Source organism: Equus asinus, chromosome 13 (assembly GCF_041296235.1).
Source record: "Equus asinus isolate D_3611 breed Donkey chromosome 13, EquAss-T2T_v2, whole genome shotgun sequence".
NCBI lineage: Eukaryota > Metazoa > Chordata > Mammalia > Perissodactyla > Equidae > Equus > Equus asinus.
Genome location: NC_091802.1, coordinates 38,040,637 through 38,063,142, shown reverse-complemented (window position 1 = coordinate 38,063,142; position 22,506 = coordinate 38,040,637). Strand labels below are relative to the sequence as shown.

General features: G+C 52.1%; 1 protein-coding gene and 1 long non-coding RNA gene across 11 annotated transcripts; both read left to right on the top strand.

Moving 5' to 3' along the window:
- The first annotated feature begins 49 nt into the window (after positions 1–49).
- Positions 50–1,767, top strand: LOC139040041 (uncharacterized). The gene is made up of 3 exons (XR_011493808.1): positions 50–371; positions 957–1,107; positions 1,225–1,767. It is a non-coding gene; the product is annotated as an uncharacterized lncRNA (long non-coding RNA).
- Positions 1,768–9,200: 7,433 nt separating this feature from the next.
- NFE2L1 (NFE2 like bZIP transcription factor 1) lies at positions 9,201–21,571 on the top strand. Of its 10 annotated transcripts, none has more exons than XM_044744337.2 (6): positions 9,201–9,352; positions 10,792–11,806; positions 16,606–16,788; positions 17,166–17,255; positions 17,478–17,636; positions 18,426–21,571. In XM_044744337.2, the coding sequence occupies exons 2-6, from the start codon at positions 11,297–11,299 to the stop codon at positions 19,779–19,781; spliced, it is 2,298 nt and encodes a 765-aa protein (XP_044600272.1). In that variant the 5' UTR covers positions 9,201–9,352; positions 10,792–11,296; the 3' UTR covers positions 19,782–21,571. The 10 variants fall into 10 exon arrangements, with proteins under 10 accessions (XP_044600272.1, XP_044600269.1, XP_070339195.1 ...); XM_044744334.2 differs by having other exon boundaries at positions 16,573–16,788; XM_070483089.1 differs by lacking the exon at positions 9,201–9,352 and adding an exon at positions 9,636–9,757.
- The last annotated feature ends 935 nt before the right edge of the window (positions 21,572–22,506 follow it).

Below are 22,506 nucleotides of genomic sequence, written 5' to 3'. Positions count from 1 at the left end.
GGAGGCCACCGCCGCCCCCTCCCCGGCGGCCCAGGCCTCGCGCCCTCCCCTCTTTCCCCCTCTGTGCGTTTCTTTCCTTTCCCCGTGGCCCCTTCCTTCTCGCCCTCCCTACTTTCCCTTCCCACCCTCGCCGCCCTGTGCCCCACACCCAGCTCGCCTTCCCCCACCTCTCATTTCCCCCTCTCCTCCTTGGCTTCTTTCCTTTCCTTAAAGCCCAGAACTCTCAGCATCTTCATTTTGCCCCAGCACCAGCCCTACTTTTCCCTCTGCCTCCCCTCTGGCCTGTGGGTTTGGTTTGCACCTGTGTCCGCAGGCTGTTTTGGGGCCAGCAGAAAACACAGACAAAGCCCAGGTTTGTCCCTTGACTCCAGGTAGGTACCTTGGGGACAAATAGATCAGGTCATCCTTCGGGTCTCAGGAACAGGTTCTAGCAGTGAGAGCAGACGAGGATAGCTCTGTGGAGACCCCTCTGTGCAGAAGAGTTTCTCTCACTTCTCAGGAAAGAAGCCATGCCCCTGCCCCCAAGTCTTGCAAGGCACAGACAGGGCACAGCCTGAAACAAGACAGATGCCTGGCAGCACAAATGCTCCACCAGTGGCATCAGGCTTTGCTATGCTTTGGTTTCTTTGGTCTAAGTGTACCAGAGTCCAAGCTTTCACTTCAGGATACTCAAGGCCAGAGGGGAAGGCACACTCCGTTGGTACAGAGTTAACAGTACGTACTCATTTGCCCCTAACAACACCATGCATGTATTTTACCTTTAACACTTTCATATACATTACTTAATATAACCCACACCTGTGAGGTAGGTATTAGCACCCCCCCCCCCCCATTTTAAGAAAAGGGAAACTCAGAGTTTATGTGACCTTATCAGGATCATACAGCTAATACATAGTTGCATGGGGGTGGAACCCAGGTTTCAGACTCAGCATTTCTTCCCCATTCTTCTCTTCAAGGCCTCTTATGTTGTGTACCATATGCCCTCATCCCAGATGACTGCCGAATGGGGCTTTCCTCTGCCAGATACTATCAAGTCTTCTCATTCTTCAAGTCTCGGCTTCAGCACCAAAGGGCCCTCTCCGACATCCACCAGATCTAACTTGATAGGTCTCTCCTGCCATGTTCTCTATCTCAGCACCTGCTTATTTCTTACATTGTGCCTTTCTCAATCTCTACTTTTACTAATTTTTTTTAAAGATTTTATTTTTCCTTTTTCTCCCAAAGCCCCCCCGCTACATAGTTGTGTATTTGAAGTTGTGGCATGTGGGATGCCGCCTCAGCATGGCTTGACGATTGCTGCCGTGTCCGTGCCCAGGATTCGAACCGTTGAAACCCTGGGCCACCGAAGCAGAGTGCATGAACTTAACCACTCGGCCACGGGGCCGACCCCTACTTTTACTAATTTGTTTAGAAATGTATGTGGTCCTTCTCCCCACCAGACTTTGAATCCTACGAGAACAGAGATAATGTGTCTGTCTTGTTCACCGTCGAATTCCTGGAACCCGGAACAGGGCCTGGCACGTGACAGGTGCTTAATAAGCATTTGTTGAGTAAGTGAATGAATAAATGAATTCAGGATGAGGGAGATCATGTATAAATATTCACAGACTACCTATTTTAAACAAATAATAATTAAAATGTACTTATCAATGAAACCATATTTTATATGCTGGACAAATATTTATTGAGTGCTTCCCATGTACCAGGTACTATTCTAGTCACTGGGATACAACAGTAGACAAAATAAACAAAATCTGTACTCTCCTCAAACTTATATTCAATGTTTTTGTGTGTGTGCATGCATTTCTGTGCAAGACAGAAAATACACAAACAAACAAAATATTATGTAAGTTGATGATAAGTGCTATGAAGAAAAATAGAGCAGGAATGAGGATGAGAAATGTGAGGGGTTGGGGAGAGCAGGACATTTTTATTAGGGTCATTTGAGAAAGCCTTCAGGAAGGTGACATTTGAATAAAGAGCTGAAGGAAGTGGGAGAGTGAGCCATGCGAACATCTGAGAACATCTACTGACCCTCTTTCTATTATGTTTTAGAAGGCACATCTGAATCTTCCTTGGCAGCTATCAGAGTTATAATAGTGGACATTAATCAACACTATCTGCTACGATGCAGGGGGAAGACACAGTATTTTATTTGTTTGGATTCCAGATCATCGGAAGTTATGTCAATGGTCATGCTGGCTCAGTATGTTATAAAAAATACTAGTTTGATTTTTTCGATGCCTTAATATTTCTGTGAGGTAGTACATTTTTAGCTCATATTTATAAAGACAGTACCAAAAAGCCTCCAGGGGCATTTCCTCACAGTGGGAAAGGGTCAGCTTGCAGAAGAAGGGAGGGAGGAAGACCTGGGAAGATAGAGGACTTAGGGAAGTGATGTGGCTCCATGGGGAGAGGTGGCAGAGGAGTTTGTTATAGGAGGAGTGGATGAGAAGGCACTGGAGAGGGGCAGAGGGTCTGGGGATGAGAGAGAAGGCCGGGGAAGGATGCTTAGGAACCACAAAATCCTCATCATCGCCACCTCCACCACCACAGTTGGTATTGTTATAATCACCATGGTCTCTACATCTTTTTGTGTGTGTGTGAGGAAGATTGGCCCGAGCTAACATCTGTGCCAATCTTCCTCTATTTTTTGTGTGAGACACCACCACAGCATGGCTTGACAAGCAGCCTGAGGTCCACGGCGGGGATCTGAACCTCCGAAGCCCAGGCTGCTGAAGTGGAGCACCAGAACTTAACCACTGTGCCACCAGTCCAGCCCCTCTCTACGTCTGTTTTTGGTTTTTCTGCTTTTTCACCCCAAATCCCCCCAGTACATAGTTGTATATTTTAGTTGTGGGTCCTTCTAGTTGTGGTATGTGGGACACCAGCTCAGCATGGCCTGACAAGTGGTGCCATGTCTGCGCCCAGGATCCAAGCCGGTGAAACCCTGGGCCGCTGAAGCAGAGCGGGTGAACTCAACCACTAGGCCACGGGGCCGGCCCTCTACATCTTTTTTTGTTTGTCTTTGTTTTTGTATTATTTTTATTTTTTTTTAGGAAGATTAGCCCTGAGCTAACATCCATACCCGTCTTCCTCTACTTTGTATGTGGGACGCCTGCCACAGCTTGGCTTGATAAGCAGTGTGTAGGTCTTAGCCCGGGATCCAAACCTTTGAACCACAGGCCACCGAAGGAGAGTGCGGGAACTTAAGGGCTACTCCACCAGGCGGCCCCTGTCTACATCTTAAGTGCAGTGGTGAATAAGAAAATTCAGAGCCCTCAAGTTGAACGTTTCAAGGAAGATATTTTCCCCAAAGATGACGCCTCTCCAAACTCCCTCAACAGCGACTACAGGACTTTTTTCCCTCCTCAAGGCCTCCTAGCTCAGGGTGCCCCTTAAATGGGGTTCCATGTAAAAATACAAGCTCAGCATACACAGTGTCGGGACAGTGTCTTCCACAGAGCATCACCCCAAGAGAACTTTCCAGTGTAAGCCTGGCGGCACTTGAGAATCATGCAAGTACAGCAGAAGAGCAGCAGCTGGAGTCTCCCTGGAATGAGGAAGCCAGAGCTGGATTCAAAAAGAATGCAGCCTGCATGTTCCCCTGTTCTCTGCCCTTCAGGGCAGGTGTGCTCAGTTGTCGGGGAGGGCCATGTGTATATCTCCAACCAGCTGGAGTCTGCGAAGTATCTGGGCTCAGAATTGGTTCTCAACTCTCACACACACACATCCCTGCCCTTTGGAGTCTCCAGGAGACAAGTGCTTCAAACGGGTTCCCCTCTGTGTCTAGGTATATCTTGGAGGTGAGACCATTCCACTTCCTCTGACTCACCCTCCTGCTGCCACATTTCTGTGCTGTCTGTCCTAAGATTTTGGCATCTGTTCTTGTGTGGCAAGAAGAAACAGATCCCTTGGGTAACAGCCTCTCTTTATCCTTCCTGCTATAATGTCAAGAGGGGGAGGTGTGTGTGGAATGTGAGGTGTGGCTGCGTGTGCCTCTGGCATCCTCCAGAGGGAACGAAAGCTTCTACACTTTGTCTGCAGGATGGGTTTCCAGGTGACCGTCCTAAAGGCAGCTCTCATTTCTTCAACACCTTTGGATTTCTCTGGGATGATAAGGTTGTAGAGTGCGCGGAGAGTTGGGCAAGAAAGAAACCTCATGCTCAGCTTTACCCACGCATGAGTGGCTTTATACACAGGAGCTGATTTTTAAACTTTATGAATATGTATATTGTTATCTCCATTTAGCTCAGGAGGGCCCAACTAGTAAGTGGCAGAGCCAGATTTTTAACCCAGCTCTGAGTCCACAACGCCCATTCTTTCTACCTCATAATAGCGCCTCCCTGATTCTGACACGGCACGCTGAGAGCCTACACAAAGAAAATTACCCAACATTGTTCAGACTTCCAGGATGGCTGAACTCAGCTTCATAAAATGATTAAACAACATGGTGTCTTCACTGAATCGGTCAAGGAAGAGAGCATTTTAGGATTGAGAAAGAGTATGTGCCTCCTAAAATCAGATGGTGATGCTAGTCTGTGCCATGCATTTCCACTGCTGTTCTGGATTCTTGCTCCAAGCTGGTGATTCTCTACTCTGGCTGCACTTAAGAATCACCTGAGGAGCTTTTACAAAATCCTGATGCCCAGGGCTGCTCTGGGAGACTCTGATTTAATTGGTCGGCAGTGAGACTGGGCATTGATATTTTTTACAAGCACCCCAGGTGATTCTAATGTGCAGCCAGGGTTGAGAAGCAATCTTCTAAGACAGCCGGGAAGGGGTGCACAGGGAAGAGGCTGGCTTGCAGAAGAGCTTTACCTCTTTTGATGGTTTAATGGTAACAAGCTTGCTAATGATGTTTACCATGTAAGAAAGGGGGCCAGATGTCTGGATTAGCTAGAAAACTAATTGATTTCCTTGCAAGACATGCTAACATTTAGTATTGATGGGATGTAATCCTAGAATCTCTCAGAAGGGCTGTAAGGAAATCTCAGGCAGTCACCTAATACACTACCCTGGATTAGATGGAAGTTGGAGAGTGAGAAATATGTCTGTAGATTAGCAAAATTTAAAACATTTTTAAAGAAAGGACAAATAATGGGCAAGAAGAATGGCAGAAAGACTGGGTTTCTCCTTAGGGGAAAAACAATTCCTGCTATTCCAGAAGAAATCCAAGCCCCAGCCAGTCTGCCCTCTCACATCCCCTTCTCCGAGGGTTTCCTGGCAGGTGTCATCCTTGTGGGATGACTGGAGAATGGATGTGCCTGCTGGTGGCAACAATAGCTTTTCCTATGGAGGAAGCTGTGTCAACACAGGTATTACTGGGACGAGTGGGGATTTCAGTGTATAGATAGCTGGCTCTTTTTATGACTCCAAGTGCCTGGGCATTAGAACGAACCCTCTTTCTGGCTTTTCACTGCCTTCTCTTCTCTCCTGGGCAGCCTGGAGTCACACTGGCAGGGCAAGGCCTGGCTTCACTGACGGCTCTCAGCCTCTCCCTTAGGGAGCAAGAGCATGTGCTCACTTTTTCCAGTGGTCTTCTCTGTCTGATTTAATGGATAAACCAGGACTGATGACACATCAGCATGGGATCTGTCTTTTGCTTCTTGGGTAATTGTCCCAGTAACAGCTGTCCTAAGCAAAAGCGGGGGGGGGGGGGGGGGGTTGGGGGAAGGGAGGAAGGTGGCTTCCTGGTGAAGAAGGACACACCCTGGATTTTACAAGGTTAATTAGTGGGTTCTGAGAAGGACGTTTACACCTGCTCAGACTTGATTGGAATTCTAGACAGAGTGGAAGACAGTCTTTCGATCTCTACCCTTTACCATGGAGTATAAATATCCTGGATGCCCACACCCTGCCAGGCCTGCCCGCCTGCTGCTGATTGAGATTCTATCTATATTCTCCTCAGCCCTTGCAATGGGCCAGTAATTCTTTGTCTTTCCTTTTTCCTTCTTTGTGTAACTGCTAAGCAGGAAGCTTTTTCTAACTACCTCCAGTCATTCTTTAACTCAATACAGTCTTGATCCATCTCTCTCCCACTGGACATATAATAATTATTATACACATTTAAATACAATACTTGAAGTTAGGAGGCAAAAGAAAATGAACGGGATGATGTGGGCAAAAACAAAAGACCTCTCCACCCGTCTCCCACTCCTTCCCTAAGGATTAACCAATGCATAGCCTAGTTAATGCTATGTTAACAGCAGGCTCCTATTCGAAGTGCCTGCTACTCCCTCCACACCCGGGACCCAAGAAAGGAAAGGAGAGGATGGGCAAGAGTGCTATTTCAACAAACCTAGGAGGCATTAAAAAGTGACCCAATGAATGTAGGCTTTCCAAGTGATGTGACGATATCACACATTATCTCCCCAATGTGGCCTTCCCACCGACAGCTGCCATCTCATTTCAGTGACTATTTACCTTATTTGATTTCATGTTAGTCAGTCTTATATCCACTATATGACTTTATTTCTTATCCCAGGCACCAGTACCCTGCTATGTAGCTCAAAGAAAATTGGAAAATCCAAATGGACTTCTCCAAGAGCCAATTTTGTTGGCACTAAGGTTTCCTGACTCCCCAAAGATAAAAGGTTGCCCAGTTGTTTTTCTTTTAAACTGTCAAGGTTTAAAATTGTTCTGTATTTGCTGTGTCAAACAAATGACCACTCACAGCCTGCAATCTCCTTCTCCCTTCTCAAAATAGTCTTGTATTTAAGCCCTGTGACTTTAGTCTAGCCTTGATATCTTTCAGTTCTATGGTTTTTAAATATTCTCTTCTCAACCCCCTTGCTATATTTTAATTTTTATTATTTTTTATTGAAGTATAGTTGATATATAATACTCTGTTAGTTTCAGGTGTACAACATAGGGATCTGACATTTATTTGTTATTGATCACCCTAAGATGTTACCATCTGTCCTCATACAAAGTTATCACAGTATTGTTGACTATATTCCCTATGCTGTGCATTACATCCCATGGCTTATTTTATGACTGGAAGTACCTTTTATCCTCTTTACCTATTTCGCCCTTTCCCCACCCCCTCAGTATTTTAGAGTTAATGATCACACCTCAATTTCTCTTCCCTTCTTATGCATCAGTGTATTTACCTTCATGGTCTTATTAATTCAGGGGCTGAAGGGTCTATTTCCTTGGTAATATACTGTATCCTTCAAAACCACAGCTTCTCCAAGTATGAATTTCTGCTTTTGACAGGAACTTTTTTTTTCAAATTTTTTAATTTTTTCTTTTTCTCCCCAAAGCCCTTCCAGTACATAGTTGTACATTTTTAGTTGTGTGTCCTACTACTTGTGACACGTGGGATGCCCCCTCAGCGTGGCTTGATGAGTGGTGCCATGTGCGCACCCAGGATCCAAACCGGCGAAACCCTGGGCAGGGGAAGCGGAGCTGGCGAACTTAACCACTCGGCCCCTGGCGGCCCCTTGACAGGAACTTTTTATCACAGGCCTGCCTGCTTGAGTTCATTTTCAATTATTCAGTATTTATTGAGTGCCTACTATGTTCCAGGCACCATTCTAGGTTTTAAGACTCAACAGTTAACGCACAAAATTCTAGTCCTTGTTTATATTCTAGCATTTACCAGGAGACAGACAGTAAAACGAATAAGGAAAACGTGTTCTTTGAATCAGTCTTTGAAATGCGTAACTAGGGAGCCGGCAGGTGGTGTAGTGGTTAAGTTCCTGGGCTCTGCACTGGGGGGGGGGGGGGGGGGGGGGGGGGGGGGGGGGGGCAGCGGGCCAGCCCTACACACTGTTCATCAAGCCCTGCTGTGGCAGCTTCCCACATTCCCATATACAGGAAGTTTGGCACAGATGTTAGTTCAGGGACAATCTTCCTCACCAAAAATTTTTTTTTTTTAAATCTGTAACTATCTTAGTTTTCTAAGGAGTCAATGAATGGATGCTGGTGTACATTTCTATATGGTGAAAATGCTTTATAATCTGTGAATCACCCCAAATTACGAGCCTCCTAACTCTCCAAACAAGTGATGGACTCGATGTTCTTATCTAATGAGTTACCAGTTGGCCTTGTCCTTAGTTATACAAGGACCAATGACTCGCACACTAGATTAGGCAGATCTTCCTGGGAGTCAAGAATTTGAGTTGACGCCTTTGTCCCACAGCAAGCAACAGACTCCAACTCGGTGATTCAGAGATTGCCGAAATGTGGTCGTCGGACCAGCTGCATTAAAATCACGCAAGTCGTTTACTGAGTTAACGTCCAAGTTATCGCCGCCACCCCCGGGTAAGTCAATCAGAATTCCGGGTGCGGGCCTCAGAATTTGCAAGTTTAACATTTCTCCAAGTGATGTTGGGGATAAACTAACGTTTGAAAATCACAAAGATGTTGGCTAGGCGAGACCGGAGAACACCAGAAACTTTGGATAGTTCTTCAAAGGAGGCTAAGGTTGGTGGGATGTTGAGCAGGGGACACCACAGAGCAGAGGGAGAACTCTTCGGGGTGTTTCTATCAAGACAAAAATCCCCTATTACACCACATCCCTCACTCCGCCGACGTCCCACCACCGGCGGGGCAACCAGCCCGCAGGGCTGTCCCCGCCACGTGACCCTTGCCTGGGGCACGCGGCGCGGACGACCCCGACTGGCGTGGGACGCTGCGAGTCAGGCCGCGCGCAGCGGAAGCTGGGAGAGTGGTTTCCGCTGCCAGCACCCAAGATGGAGGCACGAGTATCGCCACCACACCAAACAGACGCTCTGTGCCCCGCCTCGGCTTCCTAGGGTCTCAGCGGACTTCTGCAAGTCACCGTGGGAAGCCTCCAGGGGGTGATTCTGCGCTCCGCCGGCGACACCACCTCCTATGCCCGGCCCGAGGCCCTCATTCCCCAGCCGCAGAATGCACTGGAAGCGCTCAGCCTGCACACTCCACTCCGCGCCCAGCCAGTAATACCACCCACGGCCGGCGCACGGCGGCGGTGTCCAGAATGCCGGGCGATAGGGCCTTCGTCCCACTTATTGGTGGGCCCACGCCGCGGGGCGGGCCTACACGCCCATTGGGCCGCGGACCATGTCAGTCTTGGGAAATCGGGAGAGGGAGGAGGAGACACACTCAGCTATTGGGCTCTCTCTTCTGTCAATCAAAGCGACATCCGGCGACAGCCATGGTCTCTCGGCTCGTTGATTGGAGAAACGTGTTCGTGGGAGGACGGAGGGGGCGGGCTTCCTAGTGAGGTGGGAGGAGGAGGAGGGGGCGGGGAGGGAAGCGGAGGCAGGGAGGTCTAGGCCAGCCGGCGGTGGCGGCGGCGAGGCCAGCACTCGGGCCGAGGGCCTGCTGTGGCGGCAGCGGCGGACGCTGAGCTCTGCAGCGGGTATCAGGCACATTCTTTTCCCTGAACGGGAGGGGCGCAGCGCCGCGGGGCCGAGGCTTATGGGGTGAGGGGCGGCGGGGTGGAGCTGAGGGGCAGGAGGCGGGAGCCCGCGGCCGAGCGGTGCTCGCGTCGGGGCCGGGCCCTGGGCCTGGCAGGGAGGGGCCGCGAGGCAGGGGAGAGAGCTGGCTCGGGTGGGTTGGACTGGGGAGGGCTGAGGGCAGGAGAAGGCGTGGTGTTAGGCCCGGGTTGGGAGCGGGGTGGGGCCATGGGGACGGAGGGCGGGGTGGGGTTTGGCAGAAGGGTGGGTCAAGGCCAGGAAAGTAGCACTTGTTCGCTGCTGTCCCAGAAGGCTAGAAGCCGAGGCGCCGAGAGCGGGCATGGCGACTTGGTCCCAGCCAGACTCGGGTATCCGGGGCAGGGTGGGACCGGGCTCAGCCAGAGGCTCTTGGGAGGTCTTAGTAATGAAATGCGTGAGAACGGGAGAGTAGTGTAAGCCGGAATTCTGGGTCGCAGTTGTGTTTACTCTAACCAAATAAGGGTGTGCGTGTGTCGGTCCATCCCTCTTCCCCTTTAGGATGAAGCTGGTAGATGGGTCACAACAGTAAAGAGGGGACAGCTGTATCTTGGTTTGAGGTTAATGAAAGCTCGAAAGTAGAGACCAGAAACTGCACCAGAAGGACGTGCAGATTTACTCCCTCCCCACCTAGCTGTCTGGGTTTAGAGCTTGGCCATATCCTCCTGCTTTGGCTGAGAAGGTCATATGAATGGAAATAAAACCTGCCTATGCAAATTCTGGACCGAATAATCCTGCCTCAGTCCGCCCCCCCCATCCCTCTCACCCACCCTCCCTTTTTTTCATATGAGAGCGATAGGAAAGGCAAATCAGATTTCGAAGTTGGAAAAACAAGACCTTTTTTTTTTTCTATAAGTGGTGGCCTGAACGTTGTCCTCAAGTCTTTTTACACTGTCTCCCATAAGGGATCTCTCCCTCCCCTTTAGAACTGTAAGGGACGAGAATTGTAGGCAGTTTTCTCCTGAGAGCTGGGAAACCAACTTTCCTTTAAGATAGGAAATGCACTTCTCATGCTAAAAATAGAAGCTGTGTAGTCTGTGTATGGGGTGGGGGGAGGGTTGGTAAATCAGATAACATGTAAAGTATTTTGGATGCTCTGGGCATTATCTGCTTATCCAAAACAAGCTACCTTTCAGGGCATTGCAAATTTTATATCCAGAAACTGGGATCTTTTGTGAGCCCTATTTTCCTTTCATAGTTGTTTTGTGTATAACAGATTTTTTGTTTTCCTGGGGGTATATGATAGTTGCTTTATTTTTAAATAAAAAATAAAAGTGGCCTTTTAATATGCTTTCTACTTTTTGCCTTGATAACGGTGGGAAAATTACGGACTCTTATCCTGTTGCTCTTGTGACTCCCATTTCAGGTTTCTCTGGAAACCCCCCTGGTAAGTGTGGAGGAGGAGGGACACTCTGACCCAAGACAAAAGGCCTGTAGCTCCAGCCAAAGAAAATAAACCTTAGGAGGGAGAAGGAAAAAAAAAAAAACCGTCAGCTGTTCCTGAGAACAGCCTGCAGTGGAATCTACAGAGAGGACGACTAATGTGAGTGAGGAAGCAACTGTATGGACGGTGCAGACAGTAGGTCACGTGGGCCCTCAGGGCCGGGACTGCGTTAGGAGCAGTCGCACTTTCTGAGGTGAGGTGTCGAGAAGGGAAAAGTGAATGTGGTCTGGAGCGTGGCCTTGGCTCCGCGGGGTGTGCTTTCCTCTGAGGCCGTCAGGGAGCTCAGCGCCTTTGTTCTGCCAGGGTGGGGTACAGGGTTTGGCACTGAGGAGGGTAACTTGCTGGCTGGAGCAGCAGAGCAGTGGCCTTGATTTGCCTTTCAGAAGATTTAAAAACCAAAAAGCATAAACATTCTGGTCCTTCAGCAATGCTTTCTCTGAAGAAATACTTAACGGAAGGACTCCTCCAGTTCACCATTCTGCTGAGTTTGATTGGGGTGCGGGTGGACGTGGATACTTACCTGACCTCACAGCTCCCCCCGCTCCGGGAGATCATCCTGGGGCCCAGTTCTGCCTACACTCAGACCCAGTTCCACAACCTGAGGAATACCTTGGATGGCTATGGTATCCACCCCAAGAGCATAGACCTGGACAATTACTTCACTGCCCGGCGGCTCCTCAGTCAGGTGAGGGCCCTGGACAGGTTCCAGGTGCCGACCACTGAGGTAAACGCCTGGCTGGTCCACCGGGATCCGGAGGGGTCTGTCTCTGGCAGCCAGCCCAGCTCAGCCCTCGCCCTTGAGAGTTCCAGTGGCCTCCAAGATGTGACAGGCCCAGACAACGGGGTGCGAGAAAGCGAAACGGAGCAGGGATTCAGTGAAGATTTGGAGGATTTGGGGGCTGTAGCCCCTCCAGTCAGTGGAGACTTAACCAAAGAGGTTAGTGGCCACATGGAGGGGTGGGCGGGAGGGGTTTGGGGTGGGGGTGGGGGTGGGGGATCCTGGAGGAGGATGGTGATAGTACCAACCCCTGTAAAGAACCAGAGGTTCTAGGGTGGGTCTCAGGCATTGTTCTTGGATAAGAATGGGCTGAATTGTCTGACTGAGATTGGGGGCTGGGAGCATTTCCTTGTGTTGAACCATTGACCCACCTTTAAGTGTACTGTCAGGGCAGTGGGAGGTTCCTAGAACATGCCAGCGTGTTTACTGCTTGGATTTCAACATGACTCCGGGAGCCCGGGTGGGGGAGGGAGTCATGTTGTGATGGGCTTTGGTGCGGTGTATATCTGTTGCTAAGACACAAATACTTTGTGGACTCTTGCCTTGTACCTTCCCCCACATCAAAACACACATACATATCCTGAAGTTCTCCTCCCTTGTGGTCAGGCCTGTTGTTGTAAGGTCCTGATAAGTCGACTCTCCTGGGCTTGAGCCAAGGGGTAGATTTAGATAGTTATTCTTGGCCATGAGAGGGCCAAGGCTCCCATTCTTTGCTCAAGGCCCACTGCAGGGAGTAGGAGGAGAGGGCTAGGAGCTAGAGGAGAAACTGCCTCTGCTGCCTAAGTCAGCTTGCTCTGAGTATCAGAGATCTTTAGCTCCTGACATGGGGCTGACGTATACTGTTCTGGGCAGAAAGTCATGCAGGTGCCTTTAACAATGTGAGTGGCACTGCCCCTATCCTACCACCATGATGATAAGACTGCTTTCAACTTTGTGTTTGGCCCTAGCTTGCCAGTTGCCCTTAAGGAGCTTGAAAACAGGCCTGCTGCAGTCTCCTGGCCATTAGGGAGAGAAGGCTGGATTACGCTGCGCTGGGTTTTCCGGAGTTGAGTCTTTGGTGGGGCATCTTTAGGGAGGGGGGGATGTGGAAGTATGTAAAAAGTTTTACAGATGCTGCAGAACCTGGCTCTTTCCGCTCACCACTCGGACCAGGTTTCATCTCCCATCCTGTGTTTGGGCCTGTTCCTGAGTTAAGTTCTCTGAATGTTACTGACCATCAAAGCATGTGGCTTTCTCTGGGCCAGTGGTCCTCAACTAGGGGTGATTTTGCCCCCCAGGGGACATGTGACTATGTCTAGAGACAGTTTTGGCTGTTACAACTGGAGGAAGTGCCATTGGTATCTAGTGGGGAGAGGCCAGGGATGCTGCTGAACTTCCTAAAAAGCACAGGACAGCCCCTAAATGATAGAATGAACTGGCCCCAAATGTCAGTAGTGCCAGGGTTGCTCTGTTTCTGCTCAGCTGGCTCAGACTGGATCTACTTTGAGAGAGACTAGAATTATCTGAGTGTGGGATCCATGAGCATTCCTTACCTTTCAGTGCCTCTTTTCTAGATTCATACAGTGCTCCTGGGAACTTTACCTCTCTTCTGCTTCCTCTGTCCTTTTCTTTCAAATGGGCTCCAGTCTTGGCACAGCGATCTGAGGAAGTATGCCTCCCAGCCTCCTCTTCAAAGTCTCCTCCTGCCCCACTGTAGCTCCCCAAGGGGTGGGTGTAATTGGACTCGCACCTGGGAACCCTGGAGGGATAGCTCCATTCCTATTCCTGCGGAGAGGTCTCCCGGGATGGGATGGGATGGGATGTTTTGGATATAATTGGATGGCTTGGGGTGGAATGGGATGGGACTTTGACTCTGCTTTCCTCCATTTATTGGCTTTTATGAAGGTTGTGCTTTCCCTGACCCCAGGCCTTCACTGCTCCCTTTGGGGGCTACGGGTGGGTCGTCATTGGAGGCCCAGGCTGAGTATGGGGGAAGGGAGGATTATTATGTGTCTAGAACAACATTTCCTCAGCAACTCAGGGATAAAAATACCCAGGTCCCGAGCATGTGACAGGCACTGCTGGAGCTGGTATTATCCCTGGGGTGGCAGCGCTCCCCTGCTGCCAGGCCTGTTCGATGGACAGCCATAGCCCAGGCCCTTGTCAGGGATAGGATTCCCCTTGAGGTTGGCACTCTGCCCAGAGCAGGGGGTGGCCTTTGTACAGCTCTTCCCAGGCGAGGAGCAGTCTGTGACCAAGGAGAACATACTGTCCCTGACCTGACCTTAGGCTCAAAGGGAGCAGCAGTGAGAATGGGAGTTGGACTAGTGATCCTGATTCTCTCAGGAGCTTCTTTCCTGCTTTAGAGATGAGGGCCCAGGGTCGGGCACAGAATGGTCTTGAACTAGCTGGGCTAGGGTGAGCGTGGGGGACACCTTTGTAGACAGGACGTTGCAGAGCACCTGTCTCCTTCAGTGCTGGCCTTTCAGGCTCGTGTTGCCCTCCTCTTGTCGGGGCTGGGCCTGGCCAGCACTGTGACATCGCTGCACGTGTGCAAATGGCTTTCCCTCTTATTCTTACCTGGCCTGTTGTAGGGTCACAAAGCCCCTGGCTCACAGTGGGTCTGGGTGGACTGGGTTCCTGCCCAGCCTAGCCTGTGATCCTTGGGCTTGAGGACAACTGGCCACAGCCCTTCTGAGGAACGGGAAAACTCCTTTCACTTCCAGGGAAGAACTTAGATTCCCGGAGAGGCTGCGGGAGGAGTGTCTGCCCAGTCCTGAGTGGGCTGGGCAAGCAGGATGCGACAGGAGGGAAAGTGGCACCCCTTCCCCCCAGGGCTCTCTCACTGCGCCACCCTGGCTGGCTGACTGGGCTGGGTGGGGCTGCCCGCCCCTGGGTGCGTCTCCTTGAGGAGATGGAGGCGGCCCAGGGATGGGCTGGTTCCTTGCGGCAGCTTCTCCAGCTGCCCTGGTGCAGAGATTGGCTCCCGGCTGCAGCTAGGTAACAGGCGGTGGGAGGGGATTGGCTCCTTGCGCATCTCCAGCGGAGACTTGGGGGAGGAGATTGGCTCTCGTCGCAGCCTAGGTAACGACAGTGGGAGGGGATTGGCTCTTTCCGCAGCCCAGCTGCTGACCTGGGGGAGGGGATTGGCTCTCTGCAGCCTCAGCAGTGACCTGCGGGGTGGGAGGGGGAGGGGATTGGCTCCTTGCTGCAGCCTAGGTAACAAGTTTGGGGGGCGTGGGGAGGGGGAGAGAGGGAGGAGCGGGAGGATAGGCCCAGGAGGGAGCTTGCTTTCCTCTGCAGCTTGAGCACGGAGCATGGGGTGGGAGTCCCATCTCACTGCAGCCTCTGCGGTGAGCTCAGGGTGGGGGCTCCCGGGCGCCTGAGTGGAACTGGGGTTGTGAGGTGGGAGGGGGCTGCTCAAGGATGGAAGAAGGGGGCTGGGCTGGGCTGCCCAGGCAGCAGCACGGGCGGGGCACCCTCCTCAGGCCCCTCGGAGCTAGCAAGGGGCCACCCTTCCAGCCTGGTGTGCTCCCTGCAAGCCAAGAGCTCCGTGCAGCCCCCTGTCCGGCTTCCCGGCACCGGCTGCCCTGGGGCTCATCTCGCAGACCATGACCCGCCTGGACCGCAGCTCTCACAGTGGTGGGGGCCATGCCAAAGGGAGCCAGCCCCTTAACTCTTTGCTGGCTGGTCACCGGGTGGCCCAGCCCCCCTCTGCTCCTGGGTCCAGGGCTTCTGTTCAGGTTGGTGTATGTGGGGAGACTAAAGGGAGAGGCACATCTGGGAGGTCTTAGGATCCGGGAGGGTTATGGTGGGAAAGGGATACCTAGTCTGGCTAGTCTGGGCTAGGGAGGTGGGTCTAATCTAAGGATATGGCTTTCTGGAAAGTGTCTGTTTTTTAACCTCTGAGTGGAAGGCAACAGTTGAGGGTTTCTTCAGCTCTAGAGGAGCGGCATGTGTAGGAAGCCCTAATGGCTCTAATTTATTGGGGTTCTATGCTAGTGGCAGTGGGGGTGGCAGTAGATGCAGGAACTGATCAGGAGCCACCAGGGTAGAACAGGAGGGAGGCATTTTGGTGCTTGAGGTGGCAATTGTGGCTGAGCAGTGATGGGGGCTATGTCCTTGAGGGGGTTGACTGCTGGGGAGTCAGTGAGTCCTGGGGTGTGGTAAGAAAGGGAGTGAGAGCACTGGTGTGAGGGGACACCATGGGGCCGGCCGGGGCAGGGGTGGGGTGCTCAGTGAGGATCACCTGACTGCCTGAGGTTCTCTGGGGTTGAGGCAGCTTGCTAGGATCCGCTGAGAGTGGGGATTCTGGCAGGGATGGATCTTGAGGTGAGCCTGGGCTTTAAGAGTTGTGGGTGTTCAGCTACTCCAGCCTCAGCCAGGGGAGGCTGTGGGAAGGGCTGGAGACAGCCTGTCGTTGTCACTGGTTGCATCAGGTGGTTGCAAATGCAGGGATTTTCCTCACCAGCCCACCCCACCCCTTTATGCAAATGAAATGGCACCATAGGCTGATGCAAGCCTGGGCACCTCAAAGCAATTCTGCATGACAATTCGCCTTGCTTGCTATTGCCAGTTTCCTACAAACCAAGTTTTAAGGGATTCCCATTCCTGAAATGAGAGGTGTCTCCTACTACCCCTTTCTTCTTATGTCGCGGTGAGGTGGCCCTGCTTTTTTGGCCCAGCTGTGTCTCTGGTCCTGATCCCAAGCCCACAGATCTGTGTGGTGATGGTCATGCTAGTGGGTTTTTTTGAAGGCTGGTGTCTGGAAATGGATGAATGAAGCCTTACTGGTACGAGGGGCCAGGGTACAGGCTGGCAGGTGTAGGGCTGGGAGGGGCCCCACCCAGGGCTAACTGAAAGGATGCTAGGAGGGACCTGTGAGGGGCAGGACAAGGAGGAGCCCCTGGACTTGAGACCTAAAGTCATGGTGATCTGTCTTTCAGGACATAGATCTGATTGACATCCTTTGGCGACAGGATATTGACCTGGGGGCTGGGCGTGAGATTTTTGACTATAGTCATCGCCAGAAGGAACAGGATGTGGATAAGGAACTACAAGATGGAGCGGAGCAGGAGGACACCTGGCCAGGCGAGGGTGCAGAAGCTCTGGCGCGAAACCTGCTAGTGGATGGAGAAACTGGGGAGAGCTTCCCTGCACAGGTACTCCCACCTCTGCCCAGTTCTAGAAACTTCCCCTTAGAGAAGGCAAGTAATGTCTGTGGGATGGGCCTGAATTATATTTTGGGTTGAGGTCTCTAAGTCACAGTGAGTGGGCTGAGGGGCCAGACCTTGGTAACAACACAGCGGAGGCAACACCTGGCAGCTTCCTGCTTGCGTCAGGACTCTTCCACTCTCCCTCTGTTCTTCCTGGAGTTGGGGACCCGGGGCAGCCATTAGCCTGGGAATGGAGGGAGAGTGCAGGCCTGCAACCACGTAGGTCCTCCTTTAGTTTCCCCTCCAAAAGGGTGGGAAAGAGGCTTTGGCCCGCACGCGGCAAAGGCGCAGGTCAGTCAGACTTACAGTTGCTGTTGCCACAGGTGCCTGGTGGGGAGGACCAGAGGGCCCTGTCCTTGGAAGAGTGCCTTAGGCTGCTGGAGGCCACCTGCCCCTTTGGGGAGAATGCTGAGGTGAGCAGGACTCCAGGGAGAACCCACCGAGCCAGCAGGGCAGCCTGCACATGGTGTGTCCCTGCGCGGCTGCCTGAGGGGCCAGCTCTTGCTGTTGGCCTCGTCCTAGCTGCTGGGGGTGAATTCAGAGGAAGGAAGAAACAGAACCTCACTGGCAGTCTCTGGGAGGAAAGCAGAAAGTGGTCTTTCCTTCTCTCTTAAAACCTCTGTGTTTTGCCCTAGTTTCCGGCAGACATTTCCAGCATAACAGAAGCCGTGCCTAGTGAGAGTGAGCCCCCAGGTCTTCAAAACAACCTCTTGTCTCCTCTCTTGACGGGGACAGAATCACCCTTTGATTTGGAACAGCAGTGGCAAGATCTCATGTCCATCATGGAAATGCAGGTAGGACTATCAGAGCACAGACCTGTGGGACTGTGTGTGGGTCATCTTAGCACTCAGTTGCTTTTTCATCTCTAGGAAGAGAAAGAGTAACACCTCTCTGTCTGACCCATGGGAAAGTAGGAACCCTGACAGGTAACTGTCCAGCTGTCCTTGGGACAGTGCGGGGTGGAGTCAAAACCCTGGGGCTGAGTCTTCTAAAGCAGGCCTGCCTCCTTGGTATGCCTTCTTCCTTCCGTCAGGCAGATAACCACTTGGCTGGGTGCCTCCAAGGTTTAGCATCAATAAAAGCCAACATTCAGGCAGTGCTTTACAGCCGTTGTCATCGCTTGGCCCTCACAATCATCTAATCAGCCCTTTATTATTTTAAAGTGAAGAAATTGAAGCTCAGAGAGGTTAAGTGACATGCCCATGGTCAAACAGCAAGTGGTGCAGCTAGGTTTTCTAACTTCAAGTCTGGGTGTTCTTTTCACTGGGCTGATTTTGCAGTGAAGAGGCAAGGCAGTCAGAGTTAGGTAGTTTTCTTCCTCTCCCTCCAAGGTGGGGAATCTGGCCAAAGATGACAGGAGCTGGTCAGTCCTGCATTGGGGTGGAGTCAGGAGGAACCCATCTCTGCCAGGCCTAGTGGACCAAGCGGGGCCAGGAGCTGATGCTGTGGGCTCTAGTTTCCAGTCTCTTGCCTTTACAACCGTGGAGCAGTGCCTGTGTAGCGTGCCTGCTAGTGTGAGCACCCCACCACCCCTGGGAGGGAGTCTGCTCCAAGTGAACTATGATGCCTTTCTTCCCTCCCAGGCCATGGAAGTGAACACATCAACAAGTGAGATCCTGTACAATGCCCCTCCTGGAGACCCACTGAGCACCAACTACAGTCTTGCCCCCAACACTCCCATCAATCAGAATGTCAGCCTGCATCAGGCGTCCCTGGGGGGCTGCAGCCAGGACTTCTCACTCTTCAGCCCTGAGGTGGAGAGCCTGCCTGTGGCCGGCAGCTCCACGCTGCTCCCGCTGGCCCCCAGCAATTCCACCAGCCTCAACTCCACCTTTGGTTCCACCAACCTGGCAGGGCTCTTCTTTCCGCCCCAGCTCAATGGCACAGCCAATGACACAGCAGGCCCTGAGCTGCCTGACCCGCTGGGGGGTCTGCTAGACGAAGCCATGCTGGATGAGATCAGCCTGATGGACCTGGCCATTGAAGAAGGCTTCAACCCCGTGCAGGCCTCCCAGCTCGAAGAGGAATTTGACTCTGACTCAGGCCTCTCCTTGGACTCCAGCCATAGCCCTTCCTCCCTGAGCAGCCCTGAAGGCAGCTCTTCTTCCTCCTCCTCCTCCTCCTCTTCCTCTTCCTCCTCCTCCTCTGCTTCTTCCTCAGCCTCTTCCTCCTTTTCTGAGGAAGGCGCCGTTGGCTATAGCTCTGACTCTGAGACCCTGGATCTGGAAGAGGCTGAGGGAGCTGTGGGCTACCAGCCTGAGTATTCCAAGTTCTGCCGCATGAGCTACCAGGATCCGTCTCAGCTCTCCTGCCTGCCCTACTTGGAGCATGTGGGCCACAACCACACGTACAACATGGCGCCCAGTGCCCTCGACTCCGCTGACCTGCCACCACCCAGCACTGTCAAGAAAGGCAGCAAGGAGAAGCAGGCCGACTTCCTAGACAAGCAGATGAGCCGGGATGAGCATCGAGCCCGAGCCATGAAGATCCCCTTCACCAATGACAAAATCATTAACCTGCCTGTGGAGGAGTTCAATGAGTTGTTATCCAAATACCAGCTGAGCGAGGCCCAGCTGAGCCTCATCCGTGACATCCGGCGCAGGGGCAAGAACAAGATGGCGGCGCAGAACTGCCGCAAGCGCAAGCTGGACACCATCCTGAACCTGGAGCGGGATGTGGAGGACCTGCAGCGCGACAAAGCCCGACTGCTGCAGGAGAAGGTGGAGTTCCTCCGGTCCCTGCGGCAGATGAAGCAGAAGGTCCAGAGCCTGTACCAGGAGGTGTTCGGGCGGCTGCGGGATGAGAATGGGCGACCCTACTCACCCAGTCAGTATGCGCTCCAGTATGCCGGGGATGGCAGTGTCCTCCTCATTCCCCGCACCTTGGCCGACCAGCAGGCCCGGCGGCAGGAGAGGAAGCCAAAGGACCGGAGGAAGTGAGCCTGGGGAGGAAGAGGGGTTGACGCTCACCAAGATGGAAACTGGAGAAGGGCTGGGCCTGGACCTGGACCTACAGTGGGGACTTTCATGCCTTCTTATCCAATAGATCTTCTCAGATGGGATGACTGCGGGTCAGTGGACAGGAAGAGGCAGGCGCAGGCGCTGTCTGGCTCAGCTTCCCTCACTGCGGGAGGTGGAAGTGGCCAGACTGTTTGGGTGGACAGGGTCTTCACCCCTACTCCTTTTCTTCGAGGGAAGGGGTGCTGCTGGCATTGCTAGAGGCCAAAAGAGGAAGGAAGGGACTTGTGAGAGGAGAGGAAAGTAGAAGAAAGTCTCATTCCTGGAAGGAAGGAAGGACAGAAGGAAGGAAGGGAAAAACCCCAAAAAAATCAAAGCGGGAAGAAAACCAAAGAGCAGGTTAAGGTTGGCTCTGGCCAGGATTCCAGGCAGCAGGTTTTAGGTGGAAGTAGGTCATTGGTGTGAATAAACCCCACTTCACCCCAGGGAGGGGTGGTGCACTGACAGGGTGGGTTCAGGGAGGGGCTTTGTGAACTCTTTTCTGCTCCTGTGCTTTGGCATCCCTGAAGGGGCGCTCTCGGATATCTCTGTAGTGTTTCAATCCTAGGGGAGCCACTGGGACCCAACACTGACTTGGAGGGTTAGGGTCAAAGGGGAGAGGGAACAGAAAAGGATCATGAGGCCCGTGTTGCAGCAGCCCCAGCACCAAGCATGTCACTCACTGCCCTGCCACTCCATCTCCCTCTGCCCGGTCACCCCTGAGCTGAGGCTCCCCCATCTCCATCAGAGCCTGCATGTGAATGCTGTTCTCTTCCTGCCCGCGTGCCTGCCCTCACTGGCTGCCTGCAGCTCTTCTGCAGCTGGGGTGCTGCCAGTGCCCCCAGTGCTGGGCCTGCCACCTTCCTCTTGTGGGGGCTGCTCTGAGGCAGGGGGCTGATGTGGAGAAGCCAGGCAGTATTCAGCGCAACTCTGGGGAGTGACCCTTCCCTCAGGCCTCCCCTCCTAACAACTGGGCTTGTCACTGGAGAAAACAAAAACCACAAAACCCGGCAACAAACAACAAAACTAGTCCTCTTAGAGTTTCTTGCGCTTTGATTTTTTAGGGCTTGAGCCCTGTTTCACTTATAGGGTCTAGAATGCTTGTGTTGAGTAAAAAGGAGATACCCCAATATTCAAAGCTGCTAAATGTTCTCTTTGCCATAAAGACTCCGTGTAACTGTGTGAAACACTTGGGACTTTTCTCCTCTTGTCCTGAGGTCTCCGTCTGCTTTCTTTTTTGGGTTTCTTTCTAGGAGAATGAGAAGTGCATGTAATGGGGACTGAGAGCGCCCCCCTCCCCAGGCTCTAGGCCACAGGCAGCTTCTCCGCACCCCCAGCTTAGTAGGGGCTCCCGGAGGACTGCCTGGGGGAGGCAGAGAGGGGAGTGCCAAGGTGGCCAGATGGTTCCAGGACCACAGTGTCTTTATTTTTAACTGTTTGCCACTGCTGCCCCTACCCCTGCCCGGCTCTGGAGTACTCTCTGCCCCAGACTAGCAGGAGTGAGTTCAGGGGGGAGCGCTGATTCTCCCCGCAGTGTTGGGGGGGGGGGCATACCTTCTAACTGAGCAGTAGGGATAGAAGGCACGAGCCTGGGAACTGCTTTTATAAATTATTTTCCTTGTAGATTTTATTTTTAATTTATCTCTGTGACCTGCTAGGGAGAGGAGAGAGAGAGAGAGAGAGAGATGCTGTGAGCACATGACAAAATAAAATAAAATAAAATGGATGATTCATTCTGAAGTGCAATTTTTCCCTACTTTTGAATTTAAATTGACTAAAGGAAACAGGCCGCATGAGGGGAGGACCAGCCATTGTGTGGCTAAGGCAGAGCTCATGTGGGAAGGTGGGTGGAGAGCAAGGGAGGTTGACAATGAGGAATTTAGGAAGACAAAAGAAAACTCTTGAATACTGCATTAAGCCTTCCAAGCAGGTGTTCTGTACCTCTCCAGGCTTTGCCAGCTGAATCTTCTCAGGAAGGATTCAGAATCCTCTTTGCACCTCTTTCTCCTAGAGTGGCTGGGCTGGGTGGAGGTGGTGTCACCTGGCCCGGCTCCTTGCCTATCCACCTGCGACAAACCATTTTTAATCCTGACTGTGCTGTTATTTCTCTGGTGGCCCCACCTGCCAAAAGGGTGCTGAGCATTGGAGTGTAGGCACACTGATGGCTGTAATGGTGAAAACCTCAGTAATCAGTGTAACAGAGCAGGGCCACAGAACTAGAGAAGCAGGAAGCTAGACCCGGGTTTGAGGCACTGGAAAACCTCCCCAGCTGAGGTGACTAGCATCTCTTCTCCCTAAGAAGAAGAAGAAGAAGAAAAAAAAAACAAAAACCCCACTTTAATACCAAGCCTTTGAAGACCTGAATGCTTCCAGGTACTGGGTAAACTGGTTGCTGGAACTGTCACATGCCCCTCTTGGAGTAGGTGCTTAGCAAATGCGTGAATTGTAACGAATGCTCACCTGGCAGCTTCTGTCACTGCTGGACAAGGTTTAGGACCAGAGGCTGTGATCCCCGTAACGGAAGCTGTGATAGTGAGCTCCCGTCCGTGTACCACTGGCTCAGCCTCGTCCGTTAATGATGCTACTACCGGTTTATCCTAAGGGGTGGAACACAATTCCAGGAATAATGTTGATTTCTTATTTGTTTTGGTTTACTATGGCTTTTTTT

Bases quoted from the DNA above. Each gene is read 5' to 3' on its own strand.
- NFE2L1 (XM_044744334.2), top strand. From the start codon at position 11,297: ATGCTTTCTCTGAAGAAATACTTAACGGAAGGACTCCTCCAGTTCACC. The intron at 17,256-17,477 runs GTGAGCAGGACT...GTTTTGCCCTAG, and splicing joins CCTTTGGGGAGAATGCTGAG to TTTCCGGCAGACATTTCCAG. The intron at 17,637-18,425 runs GTAGGACTATCA...CTTCCCTCCCAG, and splicing joins TGTCCATCATGGAAATGCAG to GCCATGGAAGTGAACACATC.